The 18,652-nt window shown below is 48.8% G+C and overlaps 1 protein-coding gene across 4 annotated transcripts in view; it reads left to right on the forward strand.

Moving 5' to 3' along the window:
- Window positions 1-16,000, forward strand: part of LOC142589898 (monocyte to macrophage differentiation factor 2) — a 30,638-nt gene extending 14,638 nt beyond the window's left edge. For 2 of the 4 annotated variants that reach the window (XM_075701568.1, XM_075701570.1), the window contains exons 3-8: window positions 1,997-2,078; window positions 3,281-3,438; window positions 4,000-4,074; window positions 4,440-4,541; window positions 6,139-6,208; window positions 7,941-8,277. In XM_075701568.1, coding sequence (XP_075557683.1) covers window positions 1,997-2,078; window positions 3,281-3,438; window positions 4,000-4,074; window positions 4,440-4,541; window positions 6,139-6,208; window positions 7,941-8,177 — 724 coding nt within the window. In that variant the 3' untranslated portion in view covers window positions 8,178-8,277. Of the gene's footprint in view, window positions 1-998; window positions 1,287-1,996; window positions 2,079-3,280; window positions 3,439-3,999; window positions 4,075-4,439; window positions 4,542-6,138; window positions 6,209-7,940 lie in introns of those variants that run through there. The other 2 variants (XM_075701566.1, XM_075701567.1) reach the window with 2 other exon arrangements.
- The last annotated feature ends 2,652 nt before the right edge of the window (window positions 16,001-18,652 follow it).

The following is an 18,652-nucleotide window of genomic DNA, read 5'->3' on the forward strand; positions in this document are numbered from 1 at the left end:
AGCCTCCATCACAGACCTCCGAACAAGCTCGGGTGCCCAGCAAGACCAAGGCTATGAACTACGCGCGCTTTGCGAGACCCGCCATCTTTCTTGCTCCACTGCGTCTGTAGACGTCTAGAGGAGGGAGCTATGGCGCCAGGCACTTAGCCTAATCGGCGAGCCCACCTCCACTGACAACACCACTTCCTTCCTTCGGGGCCCATCTATGCGTTGGCTATTGGGAAGCAAGACCCTCCATTGTTGCCGGATCTACCGAGGCATTGTTTGTTTCACCGTAGTTTTTTAGTGACAACGTCATCGCGGTCGCTTCTCGCCACCCGCTCTACTCTTCCCCATACTGTCCACGCGCTCAGCGGCTGGAAATCACAGCTTGCCTATAACGCGTTGAGGGCCTATTTCCCAGGAGCCTTTCCTTTATGCTTTTTATGTGACTCTGCTTCTAAACTGTCTCGTGACCGCTCGCTCCTAATGTGTTTTTTTTTCCTTCTTCCACGCTGCAGAAGCTCCAGCCGAACATCGTCGCTCACGCCACCTGATAGAGAGAGCACTCATCCGCCTTCTTTCATCCTCCATTCAGTCCTGCCGTCACACGGGCGAATTCCGATACTGTGGCGTATCGTTCAATGTGCGGATGTAGGAAGGACCAGAGAAATTAGGCGGAGGAGGGGAGGGAAACAAAAGCACGCTCCCGTCTTTCTTTCCTGTTTCTTTTTTTCTTCGGCGGGAGGCAGCGTACGCAAGCACCCACGACAGAGAGACGACACCACTCCGCTCCACTGGCCTACAAATGTCGGTACGACGCGCTACGCGTGTAGCGTTACGTAAGCGTACGCGACACCCGAAGCGATCCACGACGCCGCGGCGCTGATCGACAACCCGACACCAAATCCGCTAGGTGCTGCTGCCGGCGCGCGCCACCGTGATCGCGCGCCATGGGAAGTGAAGCCCACGTATGTAGTCACGGATGTAGACGGCAGCGATGGCGCGATATTCCCCGCGATGCGGCACTTCTTGCTTTTTGTTTAGCATCACCTATTCCTCTCGGGCGTTTCTGCGGCCTGGATCGTCTGACCATACGGCAAAAGAGGATGTGGCTTGGCTCGGCTCTTCGCCCCTTCCGCCGCACTTGTTGCTTCGCCGCCTTTCGGTTTGGCTGCACTCCTTCCGTCCAGCGCGGTAGACTGCATGGCGGCGAGCGAACGCTTAGCGACGCACGAAAGACCGATGTGCGCGACGGTGCGGAAACCGCGATTAGATGCAAACCACAAGAGCGCTCGAGGATTCAGGTATATAGCTTTCCTTTGAGAAACGACAAGTGTGATTTGCCTTGAAGTTCTGTAACCTTTTAGCAGCAGCGGTTTCACTTAGTTGTCGCCTACCGTTATACCGCTTTCACGTGTGCCTATATGAGCGGCGGCGCTCTGCCCGGCGGGCTGTCTGTTGTGGTTCACAGTGTTTCTACAAAAAGAACCACTAGAGGGAACTTTGGCGCTGCGGCTGTTGGGTTACCAGGTGATCAAATGACGGTAAATAATGCATGTCTCGCGCTGATCTTTGGGCATATCGCTTCGGGCATTCCCGTGACGTTTCTTATTGCGTTTTATATCGTTCGAAATTCCGAGCGGCGATTGTTTTCCAGACACGGCGAGGGCACTAAATAAGTCTGTCCGCGCACACGCACATATGCGCATAGCAGACTGTGGCACCTGTGACGCAACATTCCGTGTTAAAATGATCGCAGTTTGAAAAAGTCACAAGTCCGCTTGAAAAAAAAATAATAAGGATGAAGGTTAGACAAATCCACGTGCTATAATTAACCGTCATTCCCACGCTGGCGGACTATATATATAGCAGCTCCCGCAGACATCAGCGCCAGAATTCCCCCCTGGTGATTTTTGTAGGAACTTTCTGCTGTCGTTGTATCAGGGAGCACCCCTTCTGCGCCGTTGCAAGGATAACGGGCCGGCAGTCACCGAATCCGCGCTTTCGTTCGCAGGCTGATGAACCCTCGGCCGACTGGGAACGAGCCGTACGTGCCCACGGAGCTGGAGCACGTGGCCAACATCATCACGCACGCGGTCAGTGCGGCGGCGGCTGTATGAAAGGGATGGCGCTTCTAAAGTGCACCGCGATCGGGGATCAACACAATCCTAAGAACAAAGGAACACGTTGACACTAACTCCTTGGAAGCGGGAGTGCAACTGCTTGTTGCATATTTGATCAGTAGCCAAGGATTTTTTTTGTTTTTCTTGTGCACGTTGTGTGTGTATGGTGGGGAGGGGAGAGAGAGTGAGATAAAGTAGAATATAGATAAAAGGAACTATTTACGCCGTGTACAACACTATACTCCTCCGAAGCGACGCGGGTATAAAGGTGAGGCCTCTCCATTTATTATTGTCGTTTACGGAATGCCAGAATGCACGACAGCAACGCTGTTAGCGGTATCTTATAATGCTTTTGTTTTTCAAGAGCAACGCGTAGGCGTAGACGCAGACGTGAACAGCCGCGTTGGTGGCGCCATCTTGTGGCGCAGAGTTTAAGCGCAGAGAGCTAATGGGCAACCATCGTGCTTAGCTGCTAGTGCAACGCGTCGGCAGTGACGCGCAGTTCTTTTGTTCTCCGACGAGAACAGCACTGTAACAAGAAGCGTATGCAACGCGTTGTGACTTGACAAACGCCCACAATATACCGCAACCAGCGTTATTATATTGCCTTCCAGGTCTCCAAAAATTCAATATTCCGTGAAGGGCCGTAAGTTTGCGGACAAGACTCTCTAAAGTTGTTCACTGTTGAGGACGCCGGGCCACCGATCGCAGCAACAGCAGTGCCTCTTGTAGCGCAGTGAATTTTGGGGAGAAACAACTTTGGGAATTTTGGGAGAAGCATTCGCACCGCGGCAACTGACAGAGGTCCTCGACTGGCGAGCCGGTTCACGGCGAGCTCGTGGTGCGCGTCGCCACACCGAACTCTCTCGCGACTGCTGTCGTTCACGTCTGCTCGCACCAATCATGACGACGCAAAATAGCCATCACCGTATTCCAACGGCCCGCTTCTGTGCCGCTGATTGGCTCAGCAGCTTTGCGACTCCGGTCGCGGAGACGAAGAAGAATCGCTCAGTGAATCTCCTCGCGAAACTGGTTGCTTCTTCGGCCAAATTCGATCGACTATATTGCGACCGACTTTCGGTCGGTCCACGACCTCGGTCAGTCGCCGGTGTGAACGCCCGCCTTACGCTGCTATATGTCTCACCGTTCCCGTTGTGCACTTTCTCGGCGCGCAGCTGAGCATCCTGCCAAGCTTCTTTGCTCTAAAGTTCCTGCTCCAGCGCGCCCACACCCCGGCACACCTGACGGCCGCCGTGGTGTACGGAATCGCCCTGGTCTTGCTGTTCGTCACCTCGTCGCTATTTCATTCCATACACTTCCTCGGAAAGCTCAGGTGAGTGTGCTCCGCACAGGCTTGCCGCTGAGCCTCACTACGCGAAGTGCTAGGCATATGATTGATTGATTGATTGCTTGACAGATAGACAGACATACATACAGACAGACAGACAGACAGACAGACATACAGACAGACAGACAGACAGACAGACAGACGAAAGCAACATTACCTTTAAGAACGCTGTAGCGGGGGGCCCCGAATTAATTTCGATCACTTGGGGCTCCTTAACGGGCGCCCACATAACACACATTTATTACACAAAGTAATTCTTGTTAACATTACCACGTCTGCTTGTCTTGCCTGCAGCGGAAATCAAGGCCTGTAACAGTTGTGAAAATATGTTTTTTTGTCCGCGTTGAGTGCGACGGCAGCGCCACCGCATCTCCCTTGTGTTTAGCTTATGTTTAGCTCGCCAAATTGTTGTCTGTGGTAATTAAATACAACGGAACGGCGATCACGGTAGTTGGATTCTTCTTTTTTCCTGAGCCATCGTTTTCTGGCTCAACCGAGCACGGCACGCATTTTTTCTCCTAATTTGGTCCACGCACTTTCCCGCAGAACTCTCAAAATGATCTTACACCGGTGCGACCGTGCTGCCATCTACATCTTCATCGCGTCGGCCTACACGCCCTGGTGAGTGCACCATTGCTTTGGCTCCGAGATCCGTCCGTTCACTGCACAAACCGTCGATACAGCGAAGTAGAGAAAGCAGAGCATGACGCTAACTGAGGGCACTGACAATTCGACTACCAACATTCAAACAAAATTTATTTGGGACGGACAGAAATGCGAATGCCGTGTGATTGTCTGTGGGCGGGTACGTCCGTGGGATGCCTATAAGCAGTTTACAGACTGCATGAATTTAATTTGAGAACGATATGACCAGTAGACAGCGGATTGTTTACCTACAGGCGGATACGTTGGTGAGATGCCTATCAGCAGTTTGCAGGCTGTATGAATCCACCCTTCGTAACGCTGTACATCCTGCTGTGTCGCAGGCTGCTGCTACGGGAGTACAGCTCGTGGGGCCAGAAGCAGCTGTACGTTGTCTGGTTCCTCTGCGTTCTAGGCATCACCTACCAGAACATATTTCACGAGAGGTAAGCCTCGAGCAACTCCGGTGTTATTTTTGTTTCTTTTTGCTGTCGTTCTACCCTGCACGAAACTTGTTACAGTCTATGGGTACTCTACATCCAAACGTTCAAATAATCTGTAGCTTTGATTCAAACTGGCCAGTAAATTTTTGCTCACACTACTTCTGGTTCCCCGTAGGCTTCTCATGTGGACCAGTTAACATCTTATGACTGCTTACTTTCCACGGAATTTGCGCATAACTTTATTCTGAATGTATAGAGCTTTTATTCAAACTGTCTTAGTAGACGTCCTATTGCGTTCTTTTTTATAGGCCCAGGAGGCGCCACTTTTAAGTAACACGTTGGCTAGCGAACCAGGGAAGCCTCAACCAGGAGCTAGCGCACGTTTCGACAATATGACTGGTCTTCGTCGAGGCTTGCGGCATTCCTTGTTCTCTCACTGTTGATAACTTCGAGCTAAGCTCCATCTTCCCGTCGCCATTTTGTATCGTTTAAATGACACAGTCGTTTACAGCGAGTTGTAGCTTAGTTTCGCAATAAAGCGTTAGCCGCGGCACTTGTACTGCTAGATTTCGTTCATGTTCCGTCTTCTCCTGCTCGGTCAGTCAAAAAGGCCATTGTCGACACGTTGCCAGGCAGTCCATTTAGCGCCTCGGTTTTTCGTTAGAATAGGCGCCACGTTATCAACATGCTGAATTCAATTGCGTCTTTTTTTTCTTTGCCTACAGCCAACTGTAAGTACTCAGCACGTAAATTGCGGCTAAATTTTGCGTTGGGTAACATTAGGGCAATATTATTTACAGACTGGCTCACCACTTATGTTCCTGATATTTTTCTTTGTCTTCTATATCTATATATTGTTATTTTTGGTTTCCGTTCTGGATATTTCTATACCGAATTGCTGGCCCATACGCCGTGCCAAAAAAGTGGGTCCTCCATCGAGGCAACGTTAGAGAAGGAGCAAGATGCTAAAGAAAGTAAATGCACCGCATAAAAAAGGGAAACAGTAAAAGAAAACAGTTTAGTATATATAGTATATGCAGAACACATTTTATTATATACTCGGGTTGTTGACAAGTTTCAAATCACATCACGAAAGGCCACGCATTCTTATAGTTAAGAGATCTTCCGCTTTCCCTTACTTCGAATCGCAAATGAATTACTGAAAGCTAGCTTCACTGCAAGCCCACAAAGGATGCGGTGAAACTTGATTGGTGCAGCATCGCATAGGCCGTAAAGGAGGAAAAAAATAATGAATTGTTATTTTAAAATAATTATCGTATTTGTGCGCATTTTTATTTTTCTAGTATATAAGAGCACAAATAAGAAGTTAGCATATGACGGAATTTCAAATATGGTCCTGAATGACTATTTCAGACTGTGTTGAGAAGATTTGTTTGTTTATAATAGATAATGTGTGAAATACATTGAGCACTTATATGGGCACTACATATACATTGGGTATAACTTGCGCGAGGCTTCATTACAATGTGAAAAATTTCAGCACACAGAAGGTGGCGCACAAAGTGGGAAATCAAACTTTGGTCGAGACAGAAATGGTCCACCTTCGGAACGACCCTCTTTCTTTCTCTTCCTACTACAGGTACAAAACTCTCGAGGTGCTCATCTACATAGGCTCAGCCTTGTTTCCCGCTTCCGCCACATTTTCGATGGTAAGGGTTCGCTCGATATGAGGGCATGGTTCTCTTTCGACCCCATTGAGAGCATTTATAACACGTACATATCTGTAAACGGGTGAAGAATTGACTGATTTTGGTTGACCGACTGACGGATGTATTGATGAATCGCGAGTTAATGGGTTGATGGGTGTAAGATGAATGAATGTGGATGGATGGATGGATGGATGGATGGATGGATGGATGGATGGATGGATGGATGGATGGATGGATGGATGGATGGATGGATGGATGGATGGATGGAGGGGGGAGTGGGTGGGCGGGTGAGTGAGTGGATGGGTGGGTAAATGGATGGATGGATGGATGGATGGATGGATGGATGGATGGATGGATGGATGGATGGATGGATGGATGGATGGATGAGCGGGTGGATGGGTGGGTGGGTACGGGGATGAATGAATGGATAGATTGATGTGTCGGTAGATGAGTAGTTAGATGAATGGATGGATTGATGGAATGATGAGATTAGATGGATGGGTCGGTAGGGGGATGGGTGGGTGGGTAGGTGGATGGATGGATTGTCGATGGAGTGGGATACTATGAATGAATGGATAAATTAAATGTTTGATAAATCTGTCGGGCGGGCTTCAAAGTCACTAGATATATGACAGAGGCTGTGATGGAGGGCTTGGTATTATTTTTGACAACGTGATGTCAAGCTACAGCGGGATGCACTGACGCTTCAATTACGACTTATAAGAATTACATTTTTCCACACTACTGATAAGTGCTACCTGGTACATGATAGCATCTCGCCACATAGTTTGAGGAAAGCGGCGCCCCGCAGGGTCCCTGCTAAATGAATACTTCACTGCCGCTCGGCTTCAGTCACACAGTTTATACATTTGCTTCGAAGTGAACAGTTTCGTAGGTTATTAGTGACACTTTGTTGCTTCATTACCATTACACTCAGATTTCTTGTGCTAGTAATGCACGCCCCTTTAAGCAATCCAGTTTATCATTGTCGCAGAATTGTGCGATTTGTCGCCCGCGCCCCTCCCGACGCGCCCTCAGCCCGAGCTGCTAGCGTTGCTCGAAAACGATCGACAACCGGATTTCGACCCGACACGCCAACTCGACCCGGCATCATCGCGTTCATATAATCGCAGCTAACGGTAATTCCCTTCAACTCCCGCGGATGTCTCAACGTTGTCGTAAAGGAGTACTGAAATGACATTTCCAACTTGTCGTTTCTTTTAAATGAAAGTACAAGCCCTCCAAGCCTTAGAAAAAATACTGGCATGGACTAGATCAAAGTAAATAATTTACCATAACACTTGCTTCTACGAACCAGTTTCAGTCTTTTCCCAGCAGGTGTAGGCGTCATGACGTCACGGTACGTGCACCGACTCGCTCCGTTCCTGAGACGGCGGCTGCACCTAACGCGAACGCAACCAAAATCATAACCTAACTGTACTGCTACGCAGCATCGGGGAATTTCGCACCGTGTCACGGCAGTTTGGATTTCGCAGGTCCAGAATCTGAGGCCAATTTTAGCGTGAAATTAAGGTATAACTGTTTCTGAGCCTTCACAAGACTTTCACATTAAGCGCGATTATTTTATACGCCAGAAGCACGCGTGGCAGAGCTTCTACAACGTGTAAAATGTGTGTCAGCTGCCACCCCTTTTTTTTTTAAACTCCGAGCACGTTGTCCCCCCCCCCTCGCCCCTTCCCCAATTCTCCAACTGCCCGTGCTTCGCTCGCAGCGGCCTCTGACGGGCCTCAAGGAGCTGCTGTTCGGCGGCCTGCTCTACTTCGTGGGAGTGGTGTTCTTCAAGTCGGACGGCCGCGTACCGTTCGCGCACGCCATCTGGCACCTGTTCGTCAACGCGGCCACGCTGGTGCACTACCACGCCGTCTACCGGTACCTCTTCCGGGCCGCCCAGGTCGCCCAGGCCACGCAGGCCGCCCAGGCCGCCGCTGCGCACGAGCACCACGACTAGCGGTGGTCGCCGGAGATGCGGTGGCGACGGTGACAACTGACGAACCGTCGTGTGAACAGGCGCGACGTTCAGCGGACCATTCCTCCGGAACTGGTCTCGTAACGCCAACGGCTGCTGCGGTTCCCTCAACAGGATCGCGGCCTCGCTCGGGACCGATTTCGTCCACGCCTGGTCGTGTCCCGGACCCACGCCTGCACAAGGAGCTGTCGTCTCTTCTATATGGCTCGTGGACTGGCCTATGTCGGCGACTATAGCTTCTTGTTGCCAGGGGTATATGCTGTCCAGGTCTGGACGAGGTCTGTACGGAGGCGGTCGTCTCCGGGACTCCTGCTGGCCCAGGACAAGCTTCCTTGTCTCGAACCGGTCATCCGCGGGGCTGGTCTTGTCCAGGACGGAGCCTTTGACCTTTCCAGGACCGATGCTGACTTCAACCACGAGTTAACTACCCTGGTCAGGATTATGGCTCCCTCCCGTCCGTGACCGGCGTTCTACGGGACTGACGTGGCTTTGCAATGGTGGGCGTTCTCTCCAAGACTGAAGAAGTTCTGCAGGACCAATCCACTCCGCAAGATTAACCGGTGATCTCGCGTCTGACTGTCTACTAGATGTAGCCGCCGAGTGTCTATATAAGAAGCCGCGTAGAGATTAACGGCGGCGATTGCTGTTTACAAGGGATGCGCCGCATGGCGACAATGATCTCAGCTCGAGACTGCTTCTTTTTTGTTTGTTTTTAAATGGGGCGAGCGTAATGGCTGTGATTTCAAAAATAGAAGGGTTCAGCGGGGATGACGACGATGACGTTTTGAATAGAAATTGTGCGCTGTTGTTTTAAGTGCGCGTGATGTGGCAAAAAGATGCCGGATTCGGCGTAGAAGCCGAAGTTAGAAGATATATGAGTATTTGCCGCACTCTGCAGTCGCCGAGTAAGTTGTCCCATGAGGGTCATAATATGAACGCCTTGGGCGCGTCTTTAACGTGTACAACCAACGACATTGCTCTCTATAGCCACCATATCGAATTGTGAGAGAGAGAAATCACACATCTCAGGCGTTAGGGTGCTATAAGATTTCTTTTTTTTAAGGAGCTGATCCGGGCCAGTGCAAAGTCGTGTTCTCGGACGACAACCTTCGGCAATGTTTATTAACGTGACGTAACAGTGAACGCTGTGGTTTGACGTATCGGAGGGAAGTATTTGAGAACTGACGGCACTGGTGTTTCTGCTGCGCGTCGCATCAATGCACGATGCAATGCGATGCGATCCGCACGATGCAATGCGGAAGAAGAGAGAAAATCAGCCTTGGCGAAGTCAGAGAAATCATATAAACATGCAGAAAAAAAAGAAAGAAAGAACAGACGGCAAATACTTTTTCGTAGGCGCTTCTTCCTCTTCAAGCTGTCTTAATACAACAAAAAGAAAGAAAGAGAGAGAAAAAAATACGTCAGATAAAGAAGCGTATCCGTCTGGTCTTCTGTTTTTGTCTTTACGCTGTGAATTTCCTTGAGTAATTACAAAGAGGCCTGTTCACAAGCCTAAAACCCAATGGATCGGCAGTTAGTACACCACGTGCGTTTTCAATGGTTTGTAGCTGATCGTCATACACCAAGAGCAACATTCCCGAAAGGTTACGTTTCAGAAGACGGCGTAAGCTTTATTATGCCCGACTATTATATAGGCGCGATATTCTCAATGAGAGCCTTTAAGGGGACACTAAAAAAAAAATCTCGTGTCAGATTGGTGGATTATGCTTGAGATAGAGAAATCACTAATCAAGGAGGGTAAACGAATTTGGCTGAATTCCGCGCGACACCGTAGCGTTGATAGTTCCACGTGTGACGTCGAACATTTGAAAGTGGGGCTTTCAAAAACATCTAGCGCGAAAAAAACATACAAAATTACTTTATTGATTTTATATGATGCAGTGCAATTCCATCCCCCCCCCCCATTTTGAACATAACCAAACATTCTCGACCAAATGTCTTAGTAAGCTGCATCACTGGAATCTCTTTCGGGGCTCTGATAATGTTACTGCCCCTATTTTACGGTGTTCTTGATTTTCCAGAACTACGGGCTAGCGTTGCCGGTAAGAGCCAGCCATCTGACATTCTGAGATAAAAGAAATGTAATGTGCTAGTGCGTCTTGAGGAACCTAAAGGTGAAAAATATAAGTTAAGCAGTATTAGTAAATTACGTGATACAAAACCAAAACAGTCACTCTTACCGTGGAAGAGGCTCGCTAAAGCCAGACAAGACGCAAGGACTAAAGACAGCTGGCGCCGCCGCCGTGAATTTCCCGCACTAGTTCTCCGGGACGTCACGGATTTTGACGGCGACTGCTTGGGGCTAGTTAACTGCGTGAAGAATAAAAACATGCTGCATTGTATCCTAAAGAAGCCGAAGACTGAACTTAGCAAGTTTCGGTAACGTTTATTGCGCCACAGAAAGGCCCAAATACGCGAAAATGCTTTCAAATCTGTGACGTCACACTGACGTATACAACGCTGATATTTCGGTGCAAAATTTAACATAATCATTTTTTCTTTTAGTGCGAACCTCTTACCGCTAAATTAACGAAAACAGAGTCTTTAGAGGATGCGTTCTCACTGTAAACTGGTGTTGCCATTTAGTGTCCCTTTAATGTGCATTCATAGCTAAGCGCGTTGCTACAAGTTGCGGCTACCATGACACGGAGACGAGATACTCAGCGCGCGTCCGGGCTCAAAGATTGAAGACGTCTTGCACATACTAGAAAGCTAGAACCACAATGCCAAAGCGTGCTAAAAGAAAGAACGACTAGCTAGAGACGACTTGCCCAAGGCGAATACGATCTCAGACGTACAGCTTCCGACTTAAGCTATGCAACGCATGCCTAGTTATAAAGTCACGAAAGAGAGTGAAGAAATCGGGAAGCACACTATTTTTTCCGGTGCTCAGTCCAAAGGGGGCGCTTGTGCGTGGTGCGATGCACGCGTTATACACGGTGCGAAGATGATGTCCTAAGTGCAGCCTTAATGACAATGTTCTGAGAATGAATGGGGCTGCCTGGACAGAACTAGGCTCTCTAGCCGCGTTAAAAGATGTGAGTAATGATATTGGTATGAACTCGTCCTAAGCCTCACGCACGTACAAGGACGTTGACTTGATGAATGATGCCTTGTCGACGCTCATGCGCATACGCAGCCTCAGTGGTTTTCGTGTGCGCCAAAGAAAGAGGCTTCGTGAAGTATTACAGGGTTGACGCGCCGGGCTTACGAAGCGACAACCACATGGAGCGTAGTTCGGGCGTATCTCACGCGCAGTTACGCCGTGCGCGTATCACGGCACTCCATGAAAAAGGCGAAACAGCAGTTTCAATGCATTTCATGCAGCTGCTGATTAAGTGGCAGCAGCATCGCACGCATTTCGCTTCACACGTGGGCGATAGCGCGGGTCGCAATACAGACGTGGAGAAACAGCGCGTGAGACGCGCGTGAAGTACGCTTCATGTAGTTGCCTCTTCGAGCTGTGAGTCGTTCTAGGAATACGGGTGAGAGGTGATGTAGCGGACGTTTGCTTAGAGCTACGGGGACGTACGAGAGAAGTTATCTCAGGAACGAAGACTGATGGCTATATACTCTTATCACAGTGCTATTAGGCGACTTAGAAGCGATCTCGACGTCGTCATTTGTTCGAATTATAGCCTCCGAGATTGGTCGGCGCGGATTCTGTGCTTATATCATGCATGTATACGAGTATATGTACACCGCCAGAAAGATATATGCGAGCTTTAGACGCAGTAAGGGGGTGAATTGTGCGTGTGGCAGTTGCGACTGAGTGGAGCTCTCACAATGATAGGCGAAGAGTAACATCGCCTCCGGTTGCCCTCGATGTGAGTGACAACTATCAGTAGAGAAATAGTGCAGACCGAGACAACGTGATATGCAGCACACAGGACAAGGCGTCGATTAAAATTTAAACTCTAACAACCCTCTAGCTTTTGACCAATTAAGCGACCAATCGGTCGCTCGAAAGAAACGCGCGCATTGCGCATTGTATGGTTGCACTTTACGATCCCAGCTGCTACAGCTATACACTGTAAAGAAGGCGCATGCCCTATTGTGCCCATTCGCTATCAGCTGAGGCTTCCGGTTTCGCTCATTTACGGTATGTAACGTTTTAGCACCGCGTTAGCGTTCTACCGTTACAGCTGCCGATACCGCCTGCCGCTGACTGTGCATGCGCAAACAGAAGAAAGCGGTATCTGTAAATCGGCAACGCCAGGCTTATTATTACAAGATGAAGACTGAGGTTCACTCTAAGATGAATAGAAATCTAACAATGGTCGAAGAAGAGATGTCACTGGGACCAACGTTTCGACAAGGGGACATTGTCGCCCCGACGAAGCAAGTCCGCTTGTCGAAACATTGGCTTTAGCGAACATCACTTGTTATAGCGTTGTTAGTCACCGTTCTCTATGAGTGCAGTAAACAAACAACGCGGTATGTGCGCAGTTTTCCAGCACGAGCATACGGAAGTTCGGCTACTTGGTTCGCAGTCAACACGGCTTACAGAGCAAACGACGGATTACGTGATCGTAAAGTTGCCGTTTGTAGACTCGAAGGAACACGGCGTACAGAGCAGACGACGGATTACGTGGTCGTAGAGCTGCCGTTTGTAGACTCGAAGGAACACGGCGTACAGAGCAGACGACGGATTACGTGGTCGTAGAGTTGCCGTTTGTATACTCGAAGGAACACGGCGTACATAGCAGACTACGGATTACGTGGTCGTAGAGTTGCCGTTTGTAGACTCGAAGGAACACGGCGTACAGAGCGGACGACAGATTACGTGATCGTAGAGTTGCCGTTCGTATACTCGAAGGACCACGGCGTACAGAGCAGACGAGGGATTACGTGATCGTAGAGTTGCCGTTTGTAGACTCGAAGGAACACGGCGTACAGAACAGACGGCGGATTACGTGATCGTAGAGTTGCCGTTTGTAGACCCGAAGGAATGGTTTCCCCTTGAGCATGGTGGTAACACGATTCCAGTCGTAACGTGCGGGCCGAGTCGATGAATAAGTGTTTGCCACGTCAAAATGCGACGCTTATCGGCAAACAATATACAGGGTGTGTAAGTGCACAGTCGGTGCGTAAATGATAAAGTTATGCATAGACTCTGCATCGTCTGAGAAGGATACCCCCCATGGAGGAAGGAAATAAGACTAGGAGGAAACGTCGCGTGACAATATTGAAGCGTAAAAAGAAAATAGAAAGGGAACGCTTGTGGGAAATAAGTCGTCGCCTCTTGATAGACAAACGGTAATTTCTAACCGCCGGATGCGAGGAGAGTATGGGCAGAGTCCTTCCATTTTTTTTTGGAAGGACTCTGGTATGGGTGAGAGTGGAGCGAAGAGCGGGTGGCGAAGGCCTATTCTGACGAGAACGTCACTAAACAACACGGCCTCCGAGATCGGATGGCTCGGAGGCCGCCTTAAAGGTTACCACGAACCAATGTCCTGAAAAGTCAGGCAACCTTGGAGGGTTCCCCCCCCCCTTCCAAAGGGAGGGAGGGGCGACGTCATGGGAAGTTGGCTCGCCGAGGCTAGCTGACTGACGTCATGCTCCCAACTAGTTTCTTATCTTCCTCCATGGCTATCCACGATGGTACTCGCACTCCGGATCTCGAAACAGCCCTAGAAGTGCGCTATACCCGACTTAACTGCCTTACCGTGCCAAATACATTTAAGTAAGCGCTTTCTCGTAGTAACACTTCAGCCAAAGAAACTTGTGTGTGCTAAGTCAAATCTCTGAAAGCATGTTCACTCCCTTTGCTCACTTCCTCCCGACACCCCAGAAATCGACGCAAGCTGTCGCCTATATACACCTAGCAGCTCCAGCTTTCTTTTTTTAATTCTTTCCACCCTTGCGCATTTGTTTCTTTTACAAACGCTGCCAAGTACAAAATACAGCTGCACAACCGTCGGTTGATACTACTCGCGTTCTGCATTTTTATTATTTTTTTGTCCAAGACTATGCCAAACAAACCGTTGAGCGATGTTCGTGACCGTAGGTGTAGAAAGTCCCAAGTTGTTGTTTCCGAAAGTCACGTTCCTCTTAGCATGCCGCTCAGGTGCTGTCGAACGCTTAAGTGTGTGGTGCGAATTGTGAACAGAAGGCACACGTGTGTAGATGGCAAGCGGCCTATATATATATATATATATATGCTTAATTATTTCGGTGCGGTGGCGTCGCAACGTGTGCTTATTAGGACGAGAGTAGAGTTTTAGCTAAACGTAAGCGTGTGAACTTGTAACTTCGGGCGAGTTCTTGCATTATAATAAACCGACGCGCAGTGCATAAATACGACAGAAGACACGAGGAGACGACAGCTGAACGTTTTCGTCTGCATCCACAGATGCCGTCTGCCAAGCAGCTACGCACTATTTTTAGTGCAGCTTACCGCGCCTATAGGCTTGTTACGGTAATCCCGAGGCGCAAGGTGGCACTGAGTTTGAACCACTGCTTTGTGGAAATGAAATCGCCGCCAGAATTATACGCCAGCGGGTAAACTGTAACTATTCACAATCTTCGATCACTAAATCCTACACACTCTCGTGACGCCACAAGGTGTCGTCGCCAGAGCATCCGTTCATATAACGTTTAGCTAAAACTCCCTATAATGTACTGTGTTACAGCATTTTTAACACTGAAGTGTTCCGATTCATCCTTGGCGCGCGACGTCTGCGTGTCTCGATGCCCATTTCTCCGCAAACAGTCACGTGTTAAGAACATATGCGAACTTAGCAACGCAAACTCTAGTCGTTGGTAGTATATATAGTGTACTAGAATAATATTCTGGTACACCGCATTGGTAGCTATATATGCAAGGTGCTTCGACTGATATACGCTAGGTGAGCAGTGCAGAGGACTGTCGAAATAGCAGGTCAACTTATTTTCCCGTACCATAATTTCGTAGGCGCACGCAATGAGGCAGCGTATATGCTTAGCTGTCACATGAACGCGTGCGTGCCATGCACTATTGAAACACTAACGGGACAATTTTCAAATACAAACACACATGCACGTGAGAGATGTGCTGGTTTTGTTCATGAATGTCCAACGAAGGTGCCGATGGTTCTTTATTCCCGTACGAAAAAGACGCGCGTATACTCGCCTTAAGGAGCTCATGGCAACAGCACAAATGTCCGTACTCAAACACAATGTGCTACAGTTCATTTCTGAATTATCTCGTTCGAGTTTCATATTTGTCCGTGCGTACGCATATACTGGATGCCGCGATCCCACTTCACTTCCAGATTCTTAATTAAGCGTACAGGCTAGATGGAAGTGGCCTTCCATCTAGCCTGTACGCCCTGCCTCAAAGACGCGCTAAAGATAAAAATTACTTGAGCTGTATGAGTAGCTTGCCTAACCACAATATCAAAAAAGAAGTCACTTTTACCGCAAGAAGAGGCTTAGCAATGCGGAAAATAGGTGCAAAAGCGAGCGACAGGTGGCGCTGCGGCCTCGAAGTTCCGGCAGTAGGGAAAGTTCCGAAGTAGGGAAACGACAAAAAACGGGGACGTACAAAAGCGAAGTTCGCAATAGTGGGTCAGAAAATGTGGTTGTGGGAGTTGATAGCGTTTTTTTTAACTTGGGCAGGAGATTAGACAGTATAATAGCAAGGGCTTGGTGGCGCAACCACCGCCCCGTTTAAAAGGGGACGCTTATAACATACATCCATCCATCTGGCACCAGCTCGCCGAGACATTATGGTGGCTAGCGACGTCATAGATTGACCAACGTTGGATTTGACGGCGTCTTGCTCGAGCCAATAGTTAATTTTGTGCTGGTATGGGCAACATTGTGGTGTAAAACAGCCAAAGACTTTACTACGCTGGCTTTAAGAACTTCCCCCGAACCACAATCTTCCAAATGCGAAAAAGAAAATCATTTAAATCCGTCACATCACGCTGACGTGCCGGTGCTCGAGATCTGAGGCGAAATTAAAAACAAGGAATTCTGATCTTCATCTGCACTTTTTTTTTTGTAATCAACACGTGACGAAATTAACGGAGATAGTTTTGAAAGGATACTTGATCAGTCTACTGCGCTTCGCTTTATACTGCCTTTTCAATCGATAGCTCTTCACTGTGGCAACGCGTTGCCGTCATGGTGACGTCTGCTGCACTGAGCGTCCGACTATACGATTCCGACTTAAACAGTGAGCACATACAAAATAACATACGCGCCGTCTGGGCATGTGCAGACGCATTTACGAAGCGAATGGCCAATTACAGATAATGGAACCCTTTGGTAGCGAACACGCTCTATATATAGGAAGAACACACACACAAACACGTACTTTAGAACTTATATGCGCCATAGAAAGCTTTAGCGAGAGAGCGTGCATCTTTTGCGAGCGAAATTAGATAAACCGAACAAATTAACAGGTTTAACACAAGCACTGCGCATGCTTGAGTTTAGTCCAACGACGCTGTGCATTGCATGCTCCTTGTATAACCAAGAAAGCGCGTTAGGCGACTGCGAATAACACAGCACCGGCACTTCTGCAAGCAGTGTTCTTCTTTAGGCCTAGCTCTTGGGCGGCGTGCCTCGATGCAGGGGCGAAGCATTTATCGCGCATTTCTTTCTTCGCACACAGTTTAGGTGTGTGAAAGCACGAGTTTGATGTTTTACCGTTAGCCCTTGAGGAGCTCGGCTTAGCGTGTTATACTGATGGATATTGTTGTAACTCCATCGGTGCTATAGACTGTACGAACCGCTTCTTTACTGTTGCGGGCTAACTGTAACTATAGGAGGTCGCCGCGAACCGCTTCCTTGCATGCTGGATGGATACCACGTGAGCCCGGAGATATATACCGCGCATGCGCGAAAATTTCGCAGGCGGTCTTGCAGACGTGCTCCGACAAGTATACCCCACAATGGAAATTTTTTCGGACTTTGCGGTAACTTGGCTTCGGCATTCAGGGCATCATATAATATATATATATAAACAAATTTCGAAATTGTTGAATGGCAATCTGTGGTGCATATGCATGCTGTAGCGATGCTTATCTAAGAACCCGGTTACATCCCTTTGACCTGGCGGTTGGCACTGTAACCACAGAAGACTTCAAAGCAGTAACCACACGGCGCGCATTTCCGGCTCCAGCGTATAACGTCGCCCGGCGCTGACGCGCCCATTTTTTTTTCAGCGGAGAATGATAACGCTGTGTTCCCGCGGGCAGTGATCAAGGTTTGCAGACAGCTCGTGGTGCGCATTTCAGCGACGATAAACGGCGTGGATAGCGGGTACGTGATGCGAACACGCTGACGCCTAAAATACGCCGGAAATACGCGCTCCGTGTAGCTGACGCTGATGAAACGACTGCCTCAATTGCGATACACAAAAAGCAACATTTCACGTCTGTACGCCCTAAATAGGCACTTCGTCCAGCCTCACTCCTTAGGTCTTGAATTGAACCTCATGTGCAAGTTAACACGATGCTGTCACCGTTGAACAGAAACCGCGCAGCGTTGTCGCCGCCAGAAAATCTTGTCGATTTCAATAAAGTTTCGATCTATCTATCTTCGAGGGAGGAGGTATTAATTTCACCGGGGACGGAGAGGGTGAGTGGGGAGGAGGGCGACTGGGCATGCAGGACCCACATAAACACAGAAAATTTGGGGGAAGGGGAACGTGCCCGGTGTGCAACCCCGCCCCTTGTCTACGCCACTGAACCGCAGTGAACTTAAGCTGACTCGACCGCCTTGAATGCCGATTGTTCCACGCCCCTTTGCTCATGCGTCGCACATGGCGTCGTGCCGAATGCGGTGTTTTCGAAATAAACGTGCTCTCTCAACTTGGCGGCGACGACGTCATGACTCCGCAGTTCTGAAAATTTCAAATTATCGCGATTTGTGTCGGTTATAGTTGCTCCGAACGGAACATACATAGGTGTACTCTAATAAAGTTTATTGAAAAAAAAATGTAGCACCTGAATCTTCCTTTCCACCACGCAATAGCAGGATCAATACGCCATGATCGACGGAACTGCGCACTGAAAAGCGTATGTGGGTCTCCGATTTGCGTGGATTCACAGAACAGACGAGGACACGGACGAAATCTGTGACGTCACAAGATAAAGAATCTGCCCTTCGGTCAATGTTCATAACGGTCTGCCATTCAGAAGATGTATGGAAAAAGTAGACGAACTCTGCATGGCAGGTCCTGAACATACGCCGGCCCCTGCAACTACGCTACTACGATCAAACTGCTACACTAAAAGAAAAAAAAATCACTGCAAACACGTGCGAATACCTCCTCTATCTGTGTTCAACAACAGTACTGATATCCCAGCTATAACATATGCAGTTTTACCTAAGTCCATATGCCGAACACAAACGCGAGTCGGCTGCCACAGGTCGGCGACGTCAAACCACGTGATGCATCCCATGGAGAAAGGAAAGGAAGGTGAGTTATTTCTTCGCTC

The sequence above is a fragment of the Dermacentor variabilis genome, chromosome 8 (assembly GCF_050947875.1).
Source record: "Dermacentor variabilis isolate Ectoservices chromosome 8, ASM5094787v1, whole genome shotgun sequence".
Taxonomy (NCBI): domain Eukaryota; kingdom Metazoa; phylum Arthropoda; class Arachnida; order Ixodida; family Ixodidae; genus Dermacentor; species Dermacentor variabilis.